At 44.9% G+C, this 19,174-nt stretch overlaps 1 protein-coding gene across 11 annotated transcripts in view; it reads right to left on the bottom strand.

The window, feature by feature from the left end:
• LOC141076323 (sterol carrier protein 2-like) overlaps positions 1-19,174 on the bottom strand; it is a 61,371-nt gene that overhangs the window by 37,709 nt on the left and 4,488 nt on the right. For 3 of the 11 annotated variants that reach the window (XR_012227455.1, XM_073563746.1, XM_073563744.1), the window contains exons 2-10: positions 18,970-19,021; positions 14,420-14,503; positions 13,327-13,458; positions 12,907-13,003; positions 7,771-7,835; positions 7,228-7,354; positions 5,850-5,913; positions 5,472-5,558; positions 5,136-5,286 (exon numbers count right to left, since the gene is read on the bottom strand). Coding sequence is in view for 10 of the 11 variants with exons in the window: in XM_073563746.1 (XP_073419847.1) it covers positions 5,136-5,286; positions 5,472-5,558; positions 5,850-5,913; positions 7,228-7,354; positions 7,771-7,835; positions 12,907-13,003; positions 13,327-13,458; positions 14,420-14,503; positions 18,970-19,005 (843 nt within the window). In the remaining variant the exon portion in view is untranslated. Of the gene's footprint in view, positions 1-5,135; positions 5,287-5,471; positions 5,559-5,849; positions 5,914-7,227; positions 7,355-7,770; positions 7,836-12,906; positions 13,004-13,326; positions 13,459-14,419; positions 14,504-18,969; positions 19,022-19,174 lie in introns of those variants that run through there. The other 8 variants (XM_073563745.1, XM_073563748.1, XM_073563750.1 and 5 more) reach the window with 8 other exon arrangements.

The raw sequence follows: 19,174 nt of genomic DNA, 5'->3' as shown, positions 1-19,174 counted from the left end.
CAAGGCAAGGACAAGGCACCAAGAAGCGATCTGCAGGTACAGCTGCAGCCGGTGGCCTGTCCAGAGCGGTGCTGGCTGCGGAGAAACTGCGAGCTTTTCAGGTCTCCTCACACAGTGCTCTCCTGATCGCATGAAAACTTGCAACAGGACCAGGACCTCTCTCTAAGTCATGGAGGATGGGAGCTGTCTAACATGGGTGACGAGGAGGGGCACGGCCCTGAAGTTGCTGAAGTCAGATCCAGACGCAGGTTACTAACGCATCACCCCCCCTTTTGAGCACCGTGGGGCTGCTGCAGCATTGAGAGGATGGAGGTCTCCGGGGCAGTCGTCTGTGGAACTCCTGGAGGACCAGTGCCCAGGCACATCTCTCCCTCGACGCGGGGCTCCAGCCAGGGTGGACAAGTCCCTAGGAGGTGGAGAGCTCACATGTAATGATTCTGTTGTATCTGATGATGGTTTGCGTCGTTTGATTGCGCGTATTGTGTGTGATGTGGTGAAGCAGGGTGAAGGGGTGCCTGCTGGTTTGTCTGCCCCTGGGGTGGACAGAGCGAAAGGGGTGCCTGAGTCTGGTCACAGGGAGGCATTGACTGGCAGGGTGTCACCTCTTGAGTAACACCTTGGTAAGTCAGTGAAGGAGAGCATTTGGAGTGGGGAGTATGTGGATGCATTTTCCCTGCTTCCTTCTGGCCGGGAACAGATGCTAAAAACTGTTTCAGATAAGCCTGAGGCTGAATGGGATAAGAATAAATATTTTAAATCTTTTCATAACTGGCTGCAGGCATTCTCGCTTTTTGCATTTGTCCTGGGAGAACGTTACCCTGAGTCTGGCAGTGGTTTCTTTTGACATTGATATGCTATCTTAGATGCACATTGCAACTTTGGCAGGAATGCATGGCTGTTATATGACGAGGCCTTTCGTCGGAAGATGACCGTGCTTTCTTCTGCCCAATGAGGGGTTTAAAAGATGTAGGCTTATGGCTTAACCTCATGTAGCCTCAGCGCTCAGGTTTTGTTAAACTGGCGGGGAGTCAGTCTATGAGTAAAGGGGCCTGTTTTGCCTACAATGAGGGTTTATCTAAGTGTCAGGGGAATTCCGCTTTAAACACAAATGCTCCTTTTTTGGTGGCTGACAGGACACGGCGAAGTGTTTTTAAGCAACATGGTCAGCTTTACATGGCTAAGACGATACCCCGTCAGGCGGATGGCCAATCTGCTCAGTAATGGTTTTGAGGTTGGGTTTTGGGTACTGAATTTTTAAGGCCTGGGTTGCAAGATGGTTGATAACTTGTCTTCTATGATTCCTCAGGTAGAGGTGGTTTCTGCGTCATGTTGTTAAAGAATCGGAGTTGGATAGGATTGCAGGACCGTTTTGTCAGCCTCCTTTCAGCAATTTTTGGAGCTCTCCTTTAGGGGTAGTCCCCAAGAAAGATGCAGGTAGTTTTTTCGTATCATCCATCACCTGTCTTTTCCGTACGGGCAATTTTTGAATGTTGAAATTGGCGCAGATTTGGGCTCAGTAAGTTATGCATCATTTGATGGGACTGCTGAGTTGTTGCGTCGGTTCGGTAATCGTTCCCTTATGGCAAAATTCGATATTAAATCTGCCTTTCGATTGCTTTCGATGAACCCTTCTGGTTTTTGATTCCTCAGAGTTTTTTCTTTGAGGGTAGTTTTTATTTTGACAAGGGTCTCCCCCATGGTTTTTTCGTTTTCCTGCTTCTATTTTGAATCTTTTTCTGTTTTTACATTGGGTTGTGCAGGATTAATTTCCCATGGGAGGGGGGGTGTTACATTAGTTAGATGATTTTTTGTTTATGGCTGCTGCTCATTTTTCGGTTTGTAGTGTTATGTTGCATAAATAGTTTGATTTTATGCCATTGTTTGGTGTGCCTTTGGCTGCCGAGAAAACTGTTTTGTCCTGTGAGCGCTTGGAATTCTTGGGTATTATTATGGTTTCCAGGACAATGGAATGTAGCCTTCCTTTGGATAAGGTGTCAAGATTGCAGAATGCGATGATCAAAATTCTTGGTAAGGATAAATGTTTATTGTGTGAATTGCAATCTTTGTTGGAGTTTTTAAATTTTTTGCTCTACGCATTATCCTGATGGGGTGTGTTTTTCCCCTGCGACTGTACGATGCCACCAGGGGTATTCGGTCCCCCCGAGCCCACATCAGACTTTCTGCAGGCATTAAGGATGACCTAAGGGTTTGGCTGCATTTTTTGGTATTCGTTTAATGGTCGTTGTGTCATTCAGAAAGATTTTGTTTCCTCTGTTGAGGTGATGCTTTTCACAGTTGCTGCTGGCAGTGTAGGTTACGGTGCTCTGCTGGGCTTTCCTTGGTCGGCGGAGGTTTGGCCTGTGGCCTGGCTTGAATAAAAAATATAGTGCTACTAGGATTGTTTCCGGTCCTGGTGGTTTTGACACTGTGGGGTAAGGTGTGGATGATCAGTAGGTTAATCCTTTTTTCAGATACTATGGGGGTGGATTTTGTGTTGAATGTTTTATCTTCTAAAATGCTCACGGGTCCCTGGTCTGCTCAGGAAATTGGCCCTCGTCTGTTTGCAGTGCAACATTTGGCTGAGGGCTCGGCCTATTCCCGGCAAATATAATGTATTAGCAGAGTGCCTTTCTCGCCAGCAGGTGCGGGAGCTTTACCTCTTGCACCCAGACGCAGATCCAGAAAGCTAACCCTTGCACGCCACACCTGTGGGAGGTAATGGGGAAATAATAGAAAGGCTTATTAACAGTTCCTTGGCTCTGTCTACATGGGCAGTTTTGCTTCAGCCAGGGCCGTTGGGTGGAGTTTTTTATAGGGCGAGAAGCTTTAATTTTAATAATGGTAATTTAAGGGTGTCTTCTTTTTTGCGAAGTGGTTGGTTACTAAGGGAGCGAGCCATGTCTTTTTGGCCAAAGCCTTGGCCATAATTTCATTTTTTCTCAATACTGTACTGTTATGAGGATTTCTTCTTGTGTAGAGCAAGACAGGGAGGGGGGAGCAGGTGAATAAGCCCCGCCCAGCGGACCGAACCGCCGCAGTTTACATACATCTGAACCGATATAAAAAAGATATTTATGCATGAAAGGTGCACCCCGCAAAAGTACTAAGAGAATCCTTATGTGACACACAATTGAATGATATCATTATATGATTTCTCAAAAAAGGGGTGACAGATTCCCTTTAAACAGTGTTTAATCCAGTTGAATTGAGATGATGAATGGATCACTTCTCACTCCTTTCGTATTGGGGCTGCGACGGTCGCAGCCAAGTTCGGCTTGAGTATTCAAAAAATTCAGGACTTAGGGAGGTGGAAGTCCGAATGTGTGTGGTCTTATATAAGACCTAACCTGTTAAGTGTTTAACTTCTTTTTGATGTTCTTTAGGCCAGAGGAATATTTGGATTTTGTGACACTCATTCATACATCGGGCCCAGAAGAGAGATGCTCGACAAGTTACTCAGAGTCTCTTTCGTGTGATCTGTCACAGGTGTCAGAGGTATGGTATGGAATGTCATGGGAGGATTTGGTTCTTATTGTTAAGAAACTTTCTTTGTTTTACCCTTCTCCTGATTTACTCATAATCCTTTTTGAAATCTTTTTCTCCTAACTGTAATTTGTATTTTCGGAGATTGTTCCGAGACTTATTTGGAAAAAAGCTGGAGAAGGGTCAATAAGGCATTGGAAAGGTTTATGAAGGATGTGGGAGACGGTTCATATCGGCATGTGGACCTTGAAGGTTTCTTGGACGGCTTGTATAGACAGGATGGGGTTCATTCATCGGATGTCCGTTTAGACATTTTTATTTTGGTTTTCAAAATATCTTGGAGAAATGGCTGTGGCATTTTGGGGTGGGGGCCTAGCAAATTCTATGCTAGTCCGTTTGGAAAAATCCCCCAACGTGCTTGGGGGGATTCTGGTTATGGTATATGGTAATCTAAAGTTGATAGAATGGTGTTTAATTTAAGTATTTATTAATAAAGTGTTATTTAAGGTCATTTATTTATTCATGGTTATTAAAAGTTTTGGTAACCCTTAATAAAAATGCCACGGCCATTTTATGCCAAAGAGGTGTCAATGTGTGTTTTATTTCAGGTTTAAATAAAGTTCAGTATTTCATGTAGGTTTTGTGCTACCATGCAGGAACCATCTGTGCACATGTGAATGATTCTGCTGGTCTGCAGCACGGTATAATAGCCCATCACATATGCCCATATCTCTGTCACTAAAGCGCTTCATTTATATGCAGGCAAGGAGAACCTTGCAGCCAGCAATACCAGATTCTACTGTATTTATCTCCTTTTTTTAAACAAAAAAAAAAAAAAAAAAAGATCATGGCGCTGCTGCTTGAAGAAGCAGGAAGTGACCGAGACGGGTTTGGCGCTTCTCGTTCCTCACGAGAGGCACCAGAAATGTGGGCGGAGCCAGAGAGCAAGGAAGGCGTTGCAGCGCTTCTCAATGTTCTCAATGGACAAGACACGCCAAGACGTGGTTGGAGTCGGCCGGGTGGGCGGAGTTAGGCCTATCCTGGCCAGAAGCCGGGACCTAAATTTTTGATCGCGGCCGCGTTGGGGTAATGGCGGCGGAGGCTGCAGAACAGCAATGGCGGCCGCATCACAAACTGTACAGTTGGCACAATGCGGTTAGGCAGGTAACGTTCTCTCAATATTTGCCAAACCCAGACTCCATCAGATGTCACAGAGAGAAGTGTGATTCGTAACTGCACAGAACACGTTTCCTCCAGACTCCAGTGATGGCGGCTTTACACGACTCCATCTGACGCTCGGCATTGTGCTTGGTGATGTAAGGCTGTAGCAGCTACTCATCCATGAAGCTCCCGGCGAGGCGCAGTGTTTATGATGATGTTAATACCAGAGGAGGTTTAAGCATCGGGACCACTTTGTTTCTCCAGCGCCGAATTCCTGCAGCGGCGACATTTTCCTGCCTCCTGCGAGTGCGATCCCACTCCGCCGCTGCCCCCTTCCCACATGTTACATTCGGAGCATAAGACGCACTTCACACTTTCCTCCCAAATTTGGAGAAAAAAAGTGCGTCTTATGGTCCAAAAAATACAGTATATACATACACACTATATGCTAAATGTACATGCCAAACGGAGTCTGCCCGCGTTACACTCACTGCCTTGATGCAGCTCTCCTCATTGAACGTGCTGGACGTGTCCGTCACCATCTCCTGTGCCACGATTTCCACCGCCTGATGCTGCAGCCCGTGCTTCCTCACAAAATCTTCACTTACCAGGATGGCAGCTGCTGCACCGTCAGATATAGGACTGGAGTAAAGAAATTAAATAGAAATCAGTAGAAATCTTGTTTGGCCAAGAACTAATTCTGCGTACATGCTCATTTCAGCTGAGCATCCATTTGTTGCAATTGTGGGGGGGGGGGGGAATTCTCAACTGAATCAGGACTGACTAATATTTATTAGGCTCATACCCCACTATTAGGCTTTACTTACCAGCACTGAAGAACGGTGAGGAAATCAAAAACTTTCCGGGAATTTTTCACTTGATCCAAGCTGTACTCCTCTTGAAGCTGTGAAAACCTGTAGAGAGGAGAACATGAAATGTGTGAGTGAAGGCTGCAGTGTAAAGCATCTCTAGCTACAGAAAAGAATGCAGGGAAATAATAAGATTCTTTGACCATTCCCAAGACGCTCATCTAACACAAGGATTGCTTTTCGAGGACTGTCGACTGTAAGGTCGGCTTCACATATCTGCATTTCACGGTCCTGTAAATTCTGGACCGACTATGGGGCTCTTGACTTAAACTGACAGTCTCATATACGACTAGAGAATGGTGTCATAGCTGATGACTGACGGTTTATACGACTCACGGATTGTTTATTGAGTGTTTGTGATTCTTCCAGGCGATCTTTGCAAAATGTTCCATCTTTGTTCCTACAAGCAAAACAAAAAAAATAAAATTATATACATAATGAGAGTTTGACAAGGAGGGTGAACACGATCCCCTATATCTAAGGTTCTCATATCTGACTACTAAAAAAAATTCAAATATCCATCCCTCATAGCACTGACATCAGCAGTAGAGCAGTACAGGACGAGCACACAAGCTGCGTTCATACGACATCTCTGGAGCAGGAAGGTGCTGACACAGGAGCGGCAATCTAGAAAATCTTATGTATTGTTCACCATTTCCCCCATTCCCACAATTTAGGGTTGCGCGATGTTCATGTAACCCGTGATTTTACTGTAACTATATTTTACAGTGCAGCCCTAGTATTAACCCCACCTTGCGATTTTCCTTTTTTTTCTTTTGTGCTTTCCTTTTTTTGCCCTCCTTCTTCCAAGAGCCACATCTTTTTTTTATTTTTACCATCTAGCGTACAGGAAAATAGGGAAAAAAAATTCAAGTGCTGTGAAATTGCAAAAAAAAAAAAAAAATTGCAATTCCACAATTGTTTTTTGGATTTTTTTTTAACCATGTTTCACCATATGGTAAAGCTGACCTGGTAATATATGATTCTCCAGATCAGTACGAGTACACAGATACCGTAAATATGAAAAAAACTTTTACATGTTTTGGTAAGTTGTAAAAAAAAAAAAAAAAAAAATCCGAAATTTGTAAGGAAAAAAAATAAAAACGTATTAGCTTATGTCAACATTTTCTGAGACCCATATCGCTTTTTTTTCCTTTGGGATCCAGGTCTGGATAAGGTCCTTTTTTATTTCTTGCACCCTGAGCTTATGTTTTTTTATTGACACCATTTTGGGGTAGATACGATGTTTTGACAGCTAAAAAAAACAAAATAAAAAACAATTATGGAGTTTTGATTTTTTTTTCTCGTTACGCTGTTTACCGATCAGATTAATTTATTTTATATTTTGATAGATCACACATTTCTGAGCACATACTTTTTACTATTAATTTATGCCTTTTTTTAATTTAATCTCTAATCGTATAAATTGGGCAGAGGGGCCAATCTGAAATTTTTTAATTTATTTTATCTTTTTATTTCTTTACTTTTTTTTACACAAACACTTTCCACTCATTTTATTTTTCAGTCCCCTTAGCGGACCTGAGACTTGAATCATCTGATCACTTTTACCATTTACTGCAATACTCCAGTATATAGTGAAATTCACAATCCGCTATGAACCACACTTCACGGGAGCACGAACTTGGTGGCAGCAAATCTGATTATAAATGTGCTTATCTCAAAGAAACATTATACATTTTCATATAATTGTTACCATATTTCTCCATGTGTTCAAGTCCAGCTCTGCCAAACAACTGAGGAGGCAATGGAGAAGGTTCCAGGCCATACTTGTTGGATACAATCTCCACAAGTTTATCTATTGGGTTGGCTCGGTCCGTGTACTAAAATATACAAAAGTTACCCAAAAACGTGATTTACCGTAAATAAGTTACAGGAAAGATGTATATCTTTGTACCGTGTTAGCCAGTAGATAGAAAAATATTCAGGATTGAGAGTCCTCAGTGGTTGATACCTTTTAATGGCTAACTGAAAAGATGGTAACACATTGCAAGCTTTCGAGACTACGCAGGTCTCTTCATCAGGATTAGTATTAGTCTATGCCTGATGAAGAGACCTGAGTAGTCTCGAAAGCTTGCAATGTGTTACCATCTTTTCAGTTAGCCATTAAAAAGGTATTAACCACTGAGGACTCTCAATTCTGAATAATTTTCGTAAATAAGTTATTCATTTTTTTAATCTCATAAATAGCTGATATCACAGCATGAAGCCGTATCACGACAGTAAATTAAATACCAACCATGGCTTTTAATGAATCTCGTGCCATCTTCTCAAAGCCGAGAGCTAGGACGCAGTCCGCCAACCCTGCGGAGAAAAGTATAAGGCCGGGATCATACACAGCGTAATACGGCCGAGTCTCGCAGGTTAAAACCTAGCCCTGGCACCGGCACTCCGGAGCGGAGCGTGCAGCCGCACAGCAATACATGGAGCTGCACGCTCCACTCCGGAGTGCCGGTGCCAGAGCTTGCTTTTAACCTGCGAGACTCGGCTGTATCTCGCTGTAGTGTGACTCTGGCCTTAGTCATAGATCTGCAAAAAATACCAATGTTATAGGAAAGTGACAAAAAAATCTAAGTAATGAGCTTGACACAACACAGCTTGGATGAAGACGAGAATGAATCCCCACCCCGAATCTTTGGTGCCTGTTATGCAGCCAATAATCATGCAGGGATTGCCTGTGAGGCACTCTAATGTCGCAGACATCTTGGTTGTGGCATTACTGTGATTGGCTGGCTGTGTGACATCAGAGGTTATAAAAGGAAACGCGCCGCCCGGCTTGGCACACTGACGCCATTACACAGCTCTGTGATACTTCATATTGCAGGGAGAGAGTGCTTGTCTAGGCTTGTGTGTGCACAGTATAAGGAATCAGAGGATTGTAGTCTTGATACTGGTGCTGAGCCATCATACCAACAGCCCTTATAAGGGCTAATCGTTTGCAGTACATACAATCTGCATTTAGCCAAGGGAGGGAGAGAGAGTCGCAGGAGCAGGGACAGCGACAGAATCCAGTCTGTAGACAGGGATTAGGCCTGTGCAGTCCACTGGCAAATATATAGCTGCATTTTTTTGTGAGGGCTGAAAAAAATTAATATATTTTGATTCATCAAGTATTACAAGCTTTGAGGTCCTTTTTTGTGTTATATAATACACCCAAAAATCGTTGAAACATTTTCCTGAGCTACATTTCTCATCCATACACTATTCCGTAGTGTGGAGTACATTTGTGATTTCAGTGAATAAAAGCTTTTAAACATTTTGTATTACTTCCATTTCTCAGATGTACAGTGTTACGTGGTCTGAACATTTCTGTGATCTGTAAAACTGAGAAAAAGCATTGAAACATTTTCCGGAATTGAATTTGATTGTCATCCATACACTTTTGTGTTCTGTTACATTATAGTGACATAAACTCACAACCTGCTTTGATCGCTGCAGGTGACCAATTTTTTCTTTTATTAAAAATAAATTTTGAGTCCAGAGACCTAGCAATTACAAAATGCGTAAGGCGCGTGTTAAGGGACGGGAAGTGGAAGTGCTGATGATGGTGTACGCAGATGCCGAGGACGTGGGGCAGATACGACTACGCCAGTTGCTGGCGCACAAGAAACACCCCCATCCAAGATATACAGGTTCCTATCCCACTTTTCTAGGAGGCACGATACACCACTTCTGAAGCCAAAGCAATACGAACAGGTGGTCAGTTCGATAGCAGATAATGCTTCCAACAGGCATGCCAGCATCACAGTTTTCCACTTGGTCCAAACTCACTAGCCTACAGTCTGGATCACCAAGATCCTCCTTCTTCCCACCATGCTGAGTCCCTGTAGACTAGTGATCCCACACTGGGAAACTCCGAGGTTACGTTTACCACAAAATTCTTTAAGCATGCAGGTTGAGAGGCCACAATCAAGAGGGACAGAAGGACATGCCATTTAGTGATGCACAAACCTTAGAGCAGCCACGTCCACAAGAACATGATGGCAGGGAATGGCAAATTTGGGATAAGGAGGAGGAAGATGATGATGAGTTGCCGCTAAGTCTTGATGTTGTTAAGTCACAAAGTCAGGAGGGTGCAGTGGTGAAAGACAAGGTGGTGGAAGACGAAGTCATCAACCCAACCTTGGAAGCTGTCATGCAGAGCAAGGCCAGCAGTGCTGAGGGGGTAGAAGGATCGGCAGCACCAAAACACACAGGAAAGAGGCATTGGGGTAACTAGATTCCGCAGATCACCGACATTCCTGAATTTCTCTGTCAGAGTTAGGTGTTCCCCAGTCTGGGACTTTTTTAAAGAGAGTTCTGAGGCAAACAAAATTGCCATTTGCAACCTGTGCAATGTCAAGATCAGCAGGGGCCTGACCACTTAGAGCCTAACCACCACCAGCATGATCAGGCACATTTCATCTAAGCACCCGACTCGGTGGGCCGAACGCCTGGGTACATGATTGGTGCCATCGGGTCACACCACTGCCTCTTCCCCTGTGCTAGGCCCTTCCCAATCCCCCGTCCAAAACACTGGCGCAGATTTCTCCTGCCCTGCACCTATGCTTGCACATTCTTACTTCCCATGATCAAGGACTTCAAAATCCTCGACCCAGCCCAACGTTCAGCTGTTCTTACGCCATAACTTGGAACAAAAAAGAAAATTCCCAGCCACAAGACCAAATGCTAAACGGGCACATTTTGAGGCTGTTTGTTGCCATTTAGGCTGGTACACGGAGGATTTCCGCCGATTCATGGCAGCAGCCGTCCCTCGGTACTCGGTCCCCAGCCACCACTTTTTCTCCTGGTGTGGCGTCCCCGCCTTGGACGAGCACATGTCCAGGAACATCACACATGCACTTACTGGCATTATCCACTTAACGACTGACACGTGGGAAAGCACTTGTGGCCAGGGATGCTACATTTCTCTGACGGCACACTGGGTGAACATTGTGGAGGCTGGGGCCGATTAACACCTTAGCACGGCAGATGTGCTTCCGACACTAAGGATTACTGGTCCTACTTCTATCAGGTTTTCCACCACCTCCTACAGCAGTTACTGCACCCCCTCATCCTCCATCTCTGATGTGGTATCTCAGAGCACATAATCCGCATCAGCTGGAAGCTCTGCAGCACTGCCTCAGCGAAGAGACAACAGACTCTCCTGAAGCTTATTTGTTTAGGAGACAACCACACACCGCAGCAGGAGTTACTGTGGTTTTTGCCGCTGAATCTCCAACCAGGCATGGCCATGTGTGATAATGGCATAACCTGGTGGCGACTGTGATACTTGGCAAACTCACACACCTACCACACTTGGCGCATGTGCACAACTTGGTAGTTCAGCAGTTTCAGAAAACTCAGTTCAGATTTGCCAGAGCTTCTGGCCCAGGGACACTGGCAACAGCTCCCATTTCCACAAGTCAGCTACAGCTGCTGCCACTCTGGCAGTGCTACAGCAGCACATGCAAGAGCCGGTTCACAGAACTACACACTGCACATGCCGGCAAGGATTTTTGAGCAGAGAGGCCAGTGGTTGAGTATCAGCTCCAACATGCCCATCGGTATTCTGGTCAGCCTCCACACATAAGTGAAGAGTGGGCATGAATGTCTGACATTTGTGTGGTTCTCCAAGACTTTGAGAACTCCACAAAGATAGTGAGCGGTGATGACGCCATAGTCAGTGCAGCAATCCTGCTTCTGTGCCTACTTAGATGGTTGCAGCTCACAATTAAACATGTAGCTTTGCATGCAGAAAAAGTGGGAGATGAAGAAAGACATGAGAAAGGGAGTTACTACCAAGCCCAGCCTCATCTCATCTGCTTAACATGGATTGGGCAACAGTGAGGAGGTGGAGACTGAGGAGGAAGAACAGGAGCTGGTGGCTAGCATAACCCAGGCTAGTAGCCACACAACCTTTGTCCAGTCTTCCCTATGTGGATGGGCATAAGGATCTGGAAATAGTCTTCATGTTGGACACAGGGAAGTGTTGGCTGTATGAAGCTTGGCACATATGGCCAATTTTATCTGTACTGCTGCCTCTCCTGTGACCTTTGTGTTACATTCACCTTGGCAAAAAAAAAAAAAGTACTGGCTGTTCACCCTGCTAGACCCACGCTACAATGAGAACTTTGCATCTCTTCTTCTTGAGGTGGCGAGGTCTTCTAAAATGTTGCTATACCACAAGGCCGTTGTGGAAAATGTTGACAAAATTCCCATCAGAAAATATCAGTGGCAGGCGCCAAGTTTCCTTGTCTAACGAAGGAGGAGAGGCCAGGGAGACACAGCAAAGGTAGGGGTACACTGTCGATGGAGTGGGCCAATTTCATGACACCAGCCCAGCGCTTGATAACCGGGTATTTGTGACAAGGATGGAAAAGTTTTTTTTTAAGATTGTCAAGCAATACCTGGCCAACCAAACCAGCGTACTCTCTAATTTCGCTGCGACTTTCAACTATTGGGTCTCAAAGCTAGACACCTGGCATGAGCTGTCCCTCTATGCCTTGGAGGTGTTGTGCTGCCCTGCCACTAGAGTCTTGTCTGAGCAGGTTTTTAGTGCCGGGGGTGGGGTTATAACAGACAGGCACTTTCTTCAGGAAATGCAGACAGTCTCACTCTCAGAAATGAACAAAGCCTGGATTAGCCCACACTTTTCCACACTTACAGATGACAGCACCACATAAATTGTTTGAAATATTCTATATTTTAATGAGGCCCACCGGGTGTTGCCTTTCAGGGGTCTATGGATGACCCTAACCGTATTTTCTGTCTTGCTTTTCAGTTTCTGCCAAGCCTTTATGACTGTACAAGTACATCAACTACACTTTCAAAAACACAGTTATTGTTACATTATGGTGGTACGTAAAACTTACAAAAAGTGTAGACAAATATTATAGGACTAGATTACTCATCCATACAGTATTATGTGCTGTCACATTTTTGTGCTATTTAATTTAACATTAGAAAAAAAAAGGTTAAAAATTTTGCTGGGTTACACTTCTAATCCATACAGTATTATGTGTTCTTTGGTACAGTTAGCTGTTTTATAACCCTCCAAAAATGTTTTTCAAAATTTTATTGTTATTATATTGTTCATCCAGACCATGTAATAGTCTATGGAGTACATTTCCTTGGCATATAACCCTCAAAAAAAGTCTCCAAAAATTTAGGTTGTGTGCACATGTTGTAGACTTAGTATGTTGCATTTTTTTTCTGCGTTGATTTGTAACAAAACCTGAAGCCAGCAAAGTGAATGAGAAACCTGAAGTGACATGCACACGTTGAGTATTTCTGAGTTGCAAAATTTGTTGCAAAAAATAACTGCTGCATGTCAATTCTTTGTGCGTTTTTCCTGTCAAGAGATGCAGAAATTTTACTCCACATGTGCACATACCTTTATCGCTATTATTTTGCTCATCCATAGAATATTCCGTCATCTGGAGTACATTTCCTTGGCATATAACCCTCAAAAGTGCACAGCCTTTATGAGTCTAGGAGTAACAATACATGACGATATGAACAGAATATGAATGAGGCCCTCCTTTATGTCTAATACAGGTAAAAAATGTATAGGAAGCGTGTCAATGCACTTGCAAGATGAAGTCTAAGTGCATTGACACGCCCCCAGTGCACCTCCAGCCTGATTTGCATATGGTTTCTAGAGTAGATTTCTCATGACTGGCACATTGGATCTTTACAAATAAGGTATCACTTTAATTGGGGAACAAGCGCCAAAACAGCCAGACCACTGCTCCCATATGTAATATGTGCCAACAGGTTCCCTTTAAATATATAAGCCAAATCCATCGCTAACCTCCCTGGACGATCTGTCTGGCCATGAAGAGCGCTGTTGAACCGGAGGCACTGTTATTGTTGACATTGATGATGGGGATCCCTGTGAGCCCCAGGCTGTGATAGATCGCCCGCTGGCCACTTGTTGAATCACCTGAAAAAAACAAAAAAAAAATTTAAAAAGTGATACCCTGGTACCTGACCACCTTTCTGAGACGACCCCACCATCATCCAGACAAGATTTCCCACCTACTGTCTGTTAGGCACACTGGCCATGTTCTTTAACTTTTAAGGACAAGGCGATCTTCTTTATTTCTTGCAGTTTTCCAAAAGCCAGAACTTTTCATCAACATAACCATATGAAGACATTATTATTATTATTATTGTTTTATTTTTTTGGGGAGGATAATGGGACAAATTGTAGTTTGGACTGACACTAGTCATCAATATACAATATATTGAAACACGGACATTCCACCGTTTATTTTTATTTTTTAAACCAGATTCGCTTAATTTTAACATAGCCGGGTTATAGTTCAGGTAAATACCAAATTCACCAAGTTGTTGTTTTTTTTTTTTAAAACTAACTAAAATAAATAGATAACTAAATAAATAAAACAATGATAAATAAAAATGTGACTTCATTTGCCGTATTCTGAAAGCCGTAACTTTTTTTAAAATGAATTTTCAGCTGAAAAAGTTAATTTACCATTTCATTTTTTTCCCCTCCGTTCTGACATTCACGAATTGGATCAATATTTTATTAATTTGGAAATTGGAGTAAATTGAATACACATAATTTAATATCACAGTAAGATTGTAGCACATTGTAGAATTGACAATCTACGAAGATGTAATATATAATCGTCACAGAGGGTCCATCAGAAGAGGGCACACTCTTTCTGGCCGTTTTCCCACTGGATAATAATGAGGGCACCCTAGTAAGACCCTCCTTCCATATCCTATACATGTCCCTATGGTGTAAAGAGAAAGACTTTCACATTTCTGTACTTTTATTTCTCATGTCATTACAGAAATCTAAGAATCCTCTCCCGACCGACACATTTCTGCATTTATTCTTCAAATGTAGCAGAGCTGAACCGGTGGTAAAATACCTTATGGCGTACCATAGACGTAGCCAACATATGCCTGCTCCACCAAGGAGTATGCAATTCCCGCATCAGCCAGAGCCTTTTGTCCTGTAATGAAGAAGAAAATAGGGATTTTTGTGTACTCACAATAAAATCCTTTTCTCCGAGCCAATCACTGGGGGACGCAGGACCATGGGTGTTATGCTGCTGCCACTAGGAGGACACTAAGTGAAAAACAGAAAAGTTAACTGCTCCTCTGCAGTATACACCCGCCCACTGGCTGAGATTGAACCAGTTCGGTAACAAGGCAGTAGGAGCTTTAAACAAATATCCATAACTATAACCCTGAATTATGTCAAAACTAAGAACGAAACAATAAGCCAATAGGCTATCAGGGTGGGTGCTGTGTCGCCCAATGATTGGCTCGGAGAAAAGGATTTTACGGTGAGTACACAAAAATCCCTATTTCTCCTACGCCTCATTGGGGGACACAGGACCATGGGACATCCTAAACCAGTCCCTGGGTGGGAGGCAACACAACTGCTAATACCCCATGTACCACTGGCTTACAGATGTGGTACTGCCGGTTGCAGAATGCGCCTGCTAAAAGCTGCATCTGCTGAGGCCTGAAAATGTATGTGATAGAGTTTTGTAAAAGTATGCAAGCTGGACCCAGTCGCAGCTTTGCAGGCCTTATTCAGCTGACGCCGGTATTGAACGGTCGAGGAGGCGTCCACTGACTGAGTAGAATACGCCCTAATCCCTACTGGGACAGGTGTGCCCCTGACAAAGTAGAGGTCCTGAATAGCTGAGCGAATCCACTCAGTTAGTATGGCGTTTGAAGCGGCTAAAGCCTTCTTATGCCCCTTTGGAAGCACGAACAGGACAAATGACTTGCACAAGGAAGATGTCAGCGAGATGTAACGCCTAAGAGCCCTAACCACATCCAGTGTGTGTAGAGTTCTCTTGATACGATGGATTGGTGCCGGACAGAATAAAGGAAAACGATGTCCTCATGAAGATGAAGAGAAGAAACAACTTTTGGCAGAAAAGATGGTGATGTCCACAAAATTGCCTTGTCCTGCCGAAAAATCAGGAACGGAAGTTGGCAGGCTAAAGCCGCCAACTCAGAGACTCGTCTGATTGACGTAATTACCACTAGGAGAAAACCACTTTCCAATGAGGAAAAGTTAGTGGCACGTCCTGTAGTGGTTCGAAAGAGAGTTCCCATAGAACTCCGAGAACCAAGTTAAGATCGCATAATTCCAACAGTACTTTATAGGGAGGTGCCACGCGGGAAACTTCCTGAATGAACGGCTTCACCTGTAACCTGGTGGTAATCTTGCATTGGAATAAAACTGAATAAGAATCTCATGTTCGAAACGCGTCCAGGTGCTCCGCATATCAGTCCAAGGTAATCCCCGCAGTGGGTATAACTATCTGCACATAGCAGCCCTTTTTGCACCTATGTTTTTACTGAATTGGGAAATAAACTCTTGATTTTATTCCTCGACCTGGGTCTTCTTTTTGGATCAAGTTTATTTTTCCCAGCCCAGGCGAGAATGTGTATCCACCGTGATACTTACGGATCCCTCTCAGCTTGGAAGGGAAGAGCCCTTGATCAATGGCTGTCCAGATGGGAAAGTACCACCACCCCTGAGCGTGAAGAATGGCTATGACAGCAGCCATGGCCTTGGTGAAGACTCCAGTGGCAGTGGCGAGGCCAATGGGCAAGACAACGAACTGGAAATGTTCCCCCCGCGAACTGCGAAGTGTAGGAAACAGCTGATGGGGAGGAAAGATTGGGATGTGAAGATAAACATCCCTGATGCTGATGGATGCTGGAAACAAACTGAAAAACTCGAGTTTCCATAGAGGCGGTGGAGAGATTCCATTCTGAAATGCCGAATGTAGACAAAACGTGTCTAACAGCATTAGCGCCGTACCTAGACAAAACGTGTTTAACAGCATTAGGTCCAGCATGGACCGCTGTGGGGAAGAGGAAGAAGGCTCTAGTTTTTATCTGGAGGACTCCAGCTGTCCGACCCACTCGTCGTGGACGACCGAGAGTCTAATTTGTCGGTGCCCGCCGGATGCCGCAATGAGTCAATGTGTTGAGGGTTTAAGGGATCTGGCTCCCTTAGTCCCAGACATCCTTGGCTTGGATTTCCAGGTGCTGTTAGGGCTGTATGAGACCTGGGAACCTCTGTTTCCAGGCGGGGAAGGTTGTAGAGGACCAACTGGAATTGTTGATTCCGAAACGGCTATGAGGCCTTTATTGAGGAAGTGATTTACTGTTCCCTCCGGTAGCGTAAGATATGAGCTGGTCCAGTTTCTCTCCAAATAAGCGACCAGTCTGGTAGGGCAGAAAGGTTAACAATCTCTTGGAAGCAGAATCTGCTCGCCAATCTCGGAGCCATAAGCCCCTTCTGATGGAGATCGCATCTGCAACTGCCTGTGCAACGCAATTGGCCGCCACTAAAGAAGCGTTAACTACAAAGTCTGCAGCCTGAGCTATCTGACTAGCGACCATAGCCTTAGCTACCCACGTCGCAGCGAAAGATGGAAAGAGCGCCGCTCCTGAAGCCTCAAAGACTGAGCGTACAAGGTAGTCAATTTGTCAGTCAGTGGGATTTTTGACTGAGGAACCGTCAGACAAGGATAGGAGTGCTTTGGATGCAAGACACGATACGGCAGGATCCACTGAAGGGGATCCGGAGTAAAAAAAAGGGGTATTTCGACTTTATAGGCCTTTGACCCGTGAACCGTTTATCTGGCCGATCCCTGTGTTTCTGGACAATGTCCTTTAAACTCAGGATGATTGGCAAATATTTTGTGAATATGTTTAGTTTTTTTAAAGGACACTACGTGTTCCAGAGGAAATATATTTTCCTCGTCCACCCTCAGGGTCTTGTTGACCGACTCAATAAGGGAATCAAGCGTCTCATGATAAATTGCGGAAACCTGGACTAAAGATGCATCAGACTCGTATTCGGAGTCATGAGCGCTGCGAACCTCAGGGGAGGGGGACTGAGAAATGGAATTTGCAGACGCTGAAGCATGAGCATGATCAGGGGCGAGTCATGGGTCCTTTTTTCCTGTGTGCAGTACCGATTAGTCCTGTCCCCAGGGGAGAGGCTCTTCGTATCTCTTCAGCATTATAGCAGTGCTGCTGGCACTCGGCGCTGTGCCCCCCACAGGTGACAGATAACAGGCCGCATCAGAAAAAACGTCATGGCCCCCGAAATTAGGAAGGCGCTTCTCGTTTAGGATGAGAAGCGCCAGGAGTGTGGGCGGCGGCCTTGCAGTGGGCGGTGTCATGCAAATTGGTCCTAGTCCGGCTGAAAAGTCGGGAGCTAAATTTCTGCAGTGCCGGCGATGTGTGGCAGCGGCAGCGCAGGGGGGGGCTGTGACGGGACGCAAAGACGACCGCCGCTGGCACCGGGCCAGCACTCCCGACCCCGGGAACCAGGACTCGCTGCCTCTGTCGCGGATGGCTCAGCAGTAAGACACACTGTCAGCCCACCATACTCACAGAAGACGATGCAGGAGACCCGGGATTACTCTTAAAGGTATCTGCCTCAATCCATCCTCCCTATAGATAGGGGGATGGAGAGCACCCTTCTGTCCATCCATTGTGCCTGGTGCAGCAGAGTTGTAGGGCGCTGATGCAGCAGAGCCGATTGTGCTGCTCTTAAAGGAATCTGCCTCAATCAATCCTCCCTATAGATAGGGGGATGGAGAGGACCCTTCTGTCCATCCGTTGTTGTTAGCCCAGGAGAAGGAACATGAAGGCGACACTCCATGTGCTCGCCTTTTGTAGTTGTGGGGTGATCGGGACCGTGTAGGAACCGTCGCCCCCAAATGACGCCAGGCATGCCCCAGTCATCGCAGGAGAGGGTACGGGGAGGTATACTCCGCGTTCTCACCTGTTGATGGTTCGGGGGAGAACGGCCCCTTGAAAGGGTCCATCGCCCCCTTCACTCCGTTAACTAACAAATAAAAATTTACAGAAAAAAAATAAAAAATTGAAAACAAAAACGTTGGGGTCTGAAACCAGACCCACGTGCCTCCTACAGACACTAACCAAGAACTGGTTCAATCTCAGCCAGTGGGCAGGTGTATACTGCAGAGGAGGAGTTAACTTTTCTGTTTTTCACTTAGTGTCCTCCTAGTGGCAGCAGCATAACACACGTGGTCCTGTGTCCCCCAATGAGGCCTAGGAGAAATGATCATTGAGGAGATAAAGGAGAAGATGGCCACAGAGAGGAAAGTGCGGGGGCGCCGGCCTTTGCCAAAAATGTTATTGGATTCAAGAAGAAAGTTTCTCAGTAAAATGACAACCAGATGACTTGGATTTTCACAGCCTGTCATAGATTAAGAAGATTAAAAAGTGTACAGATGCCTATAAAATCAGAGCCTGGATGGAGAAGGGTCACCTGCGTATGTGAAACACAGGGATAATATAGCATCCTGTCCTTCTTGACTTTTAGACGAGTCCTCCTCCGAGAATCAGAAGGCAAACATACAAGATGAGGCTCGTGGCATTATAAAACATTGTGCTTTACACCCACCTGCCTCCTTGGCCATATCTGGGTAGTCAATTGCATCTCGTGGCTTCAGGAACTAAAAACAGTAAAAAAAAATTACTTTCTGCACGACAAGAACAGAGACGTTACACAGAGCACGAGGAATAGGGGAACCAAAAGGTGGAAATAGGCGGTCACCTTGGCATACCAGCGCGGTCAGGGGTGGGATTCAGCCGGTTCTCCCCGGTTC

This window comes from Dendrobates tinctorius, unplaced genomic scaffold (genome assembly GCF_039654945.1).
Source record: "Dendrobates tinctorius isolate UK_male_01 unplaced genomic scaffold, ASM3965494v1 ptg000396l, whole genome shotgun sequence".
NCBI classification, from domain to species: Eukaryota; Metazoa; Chordata; class Amphibia; order Anura; family Dendrobatidae; genus Dendrobates; species Dendrobates tinctorius.
The sequence above is the reverse complement of the archived record's forward strand: the minus strand, read 5'-3'. Positions and strand labels throughout refer to the sequence as shown.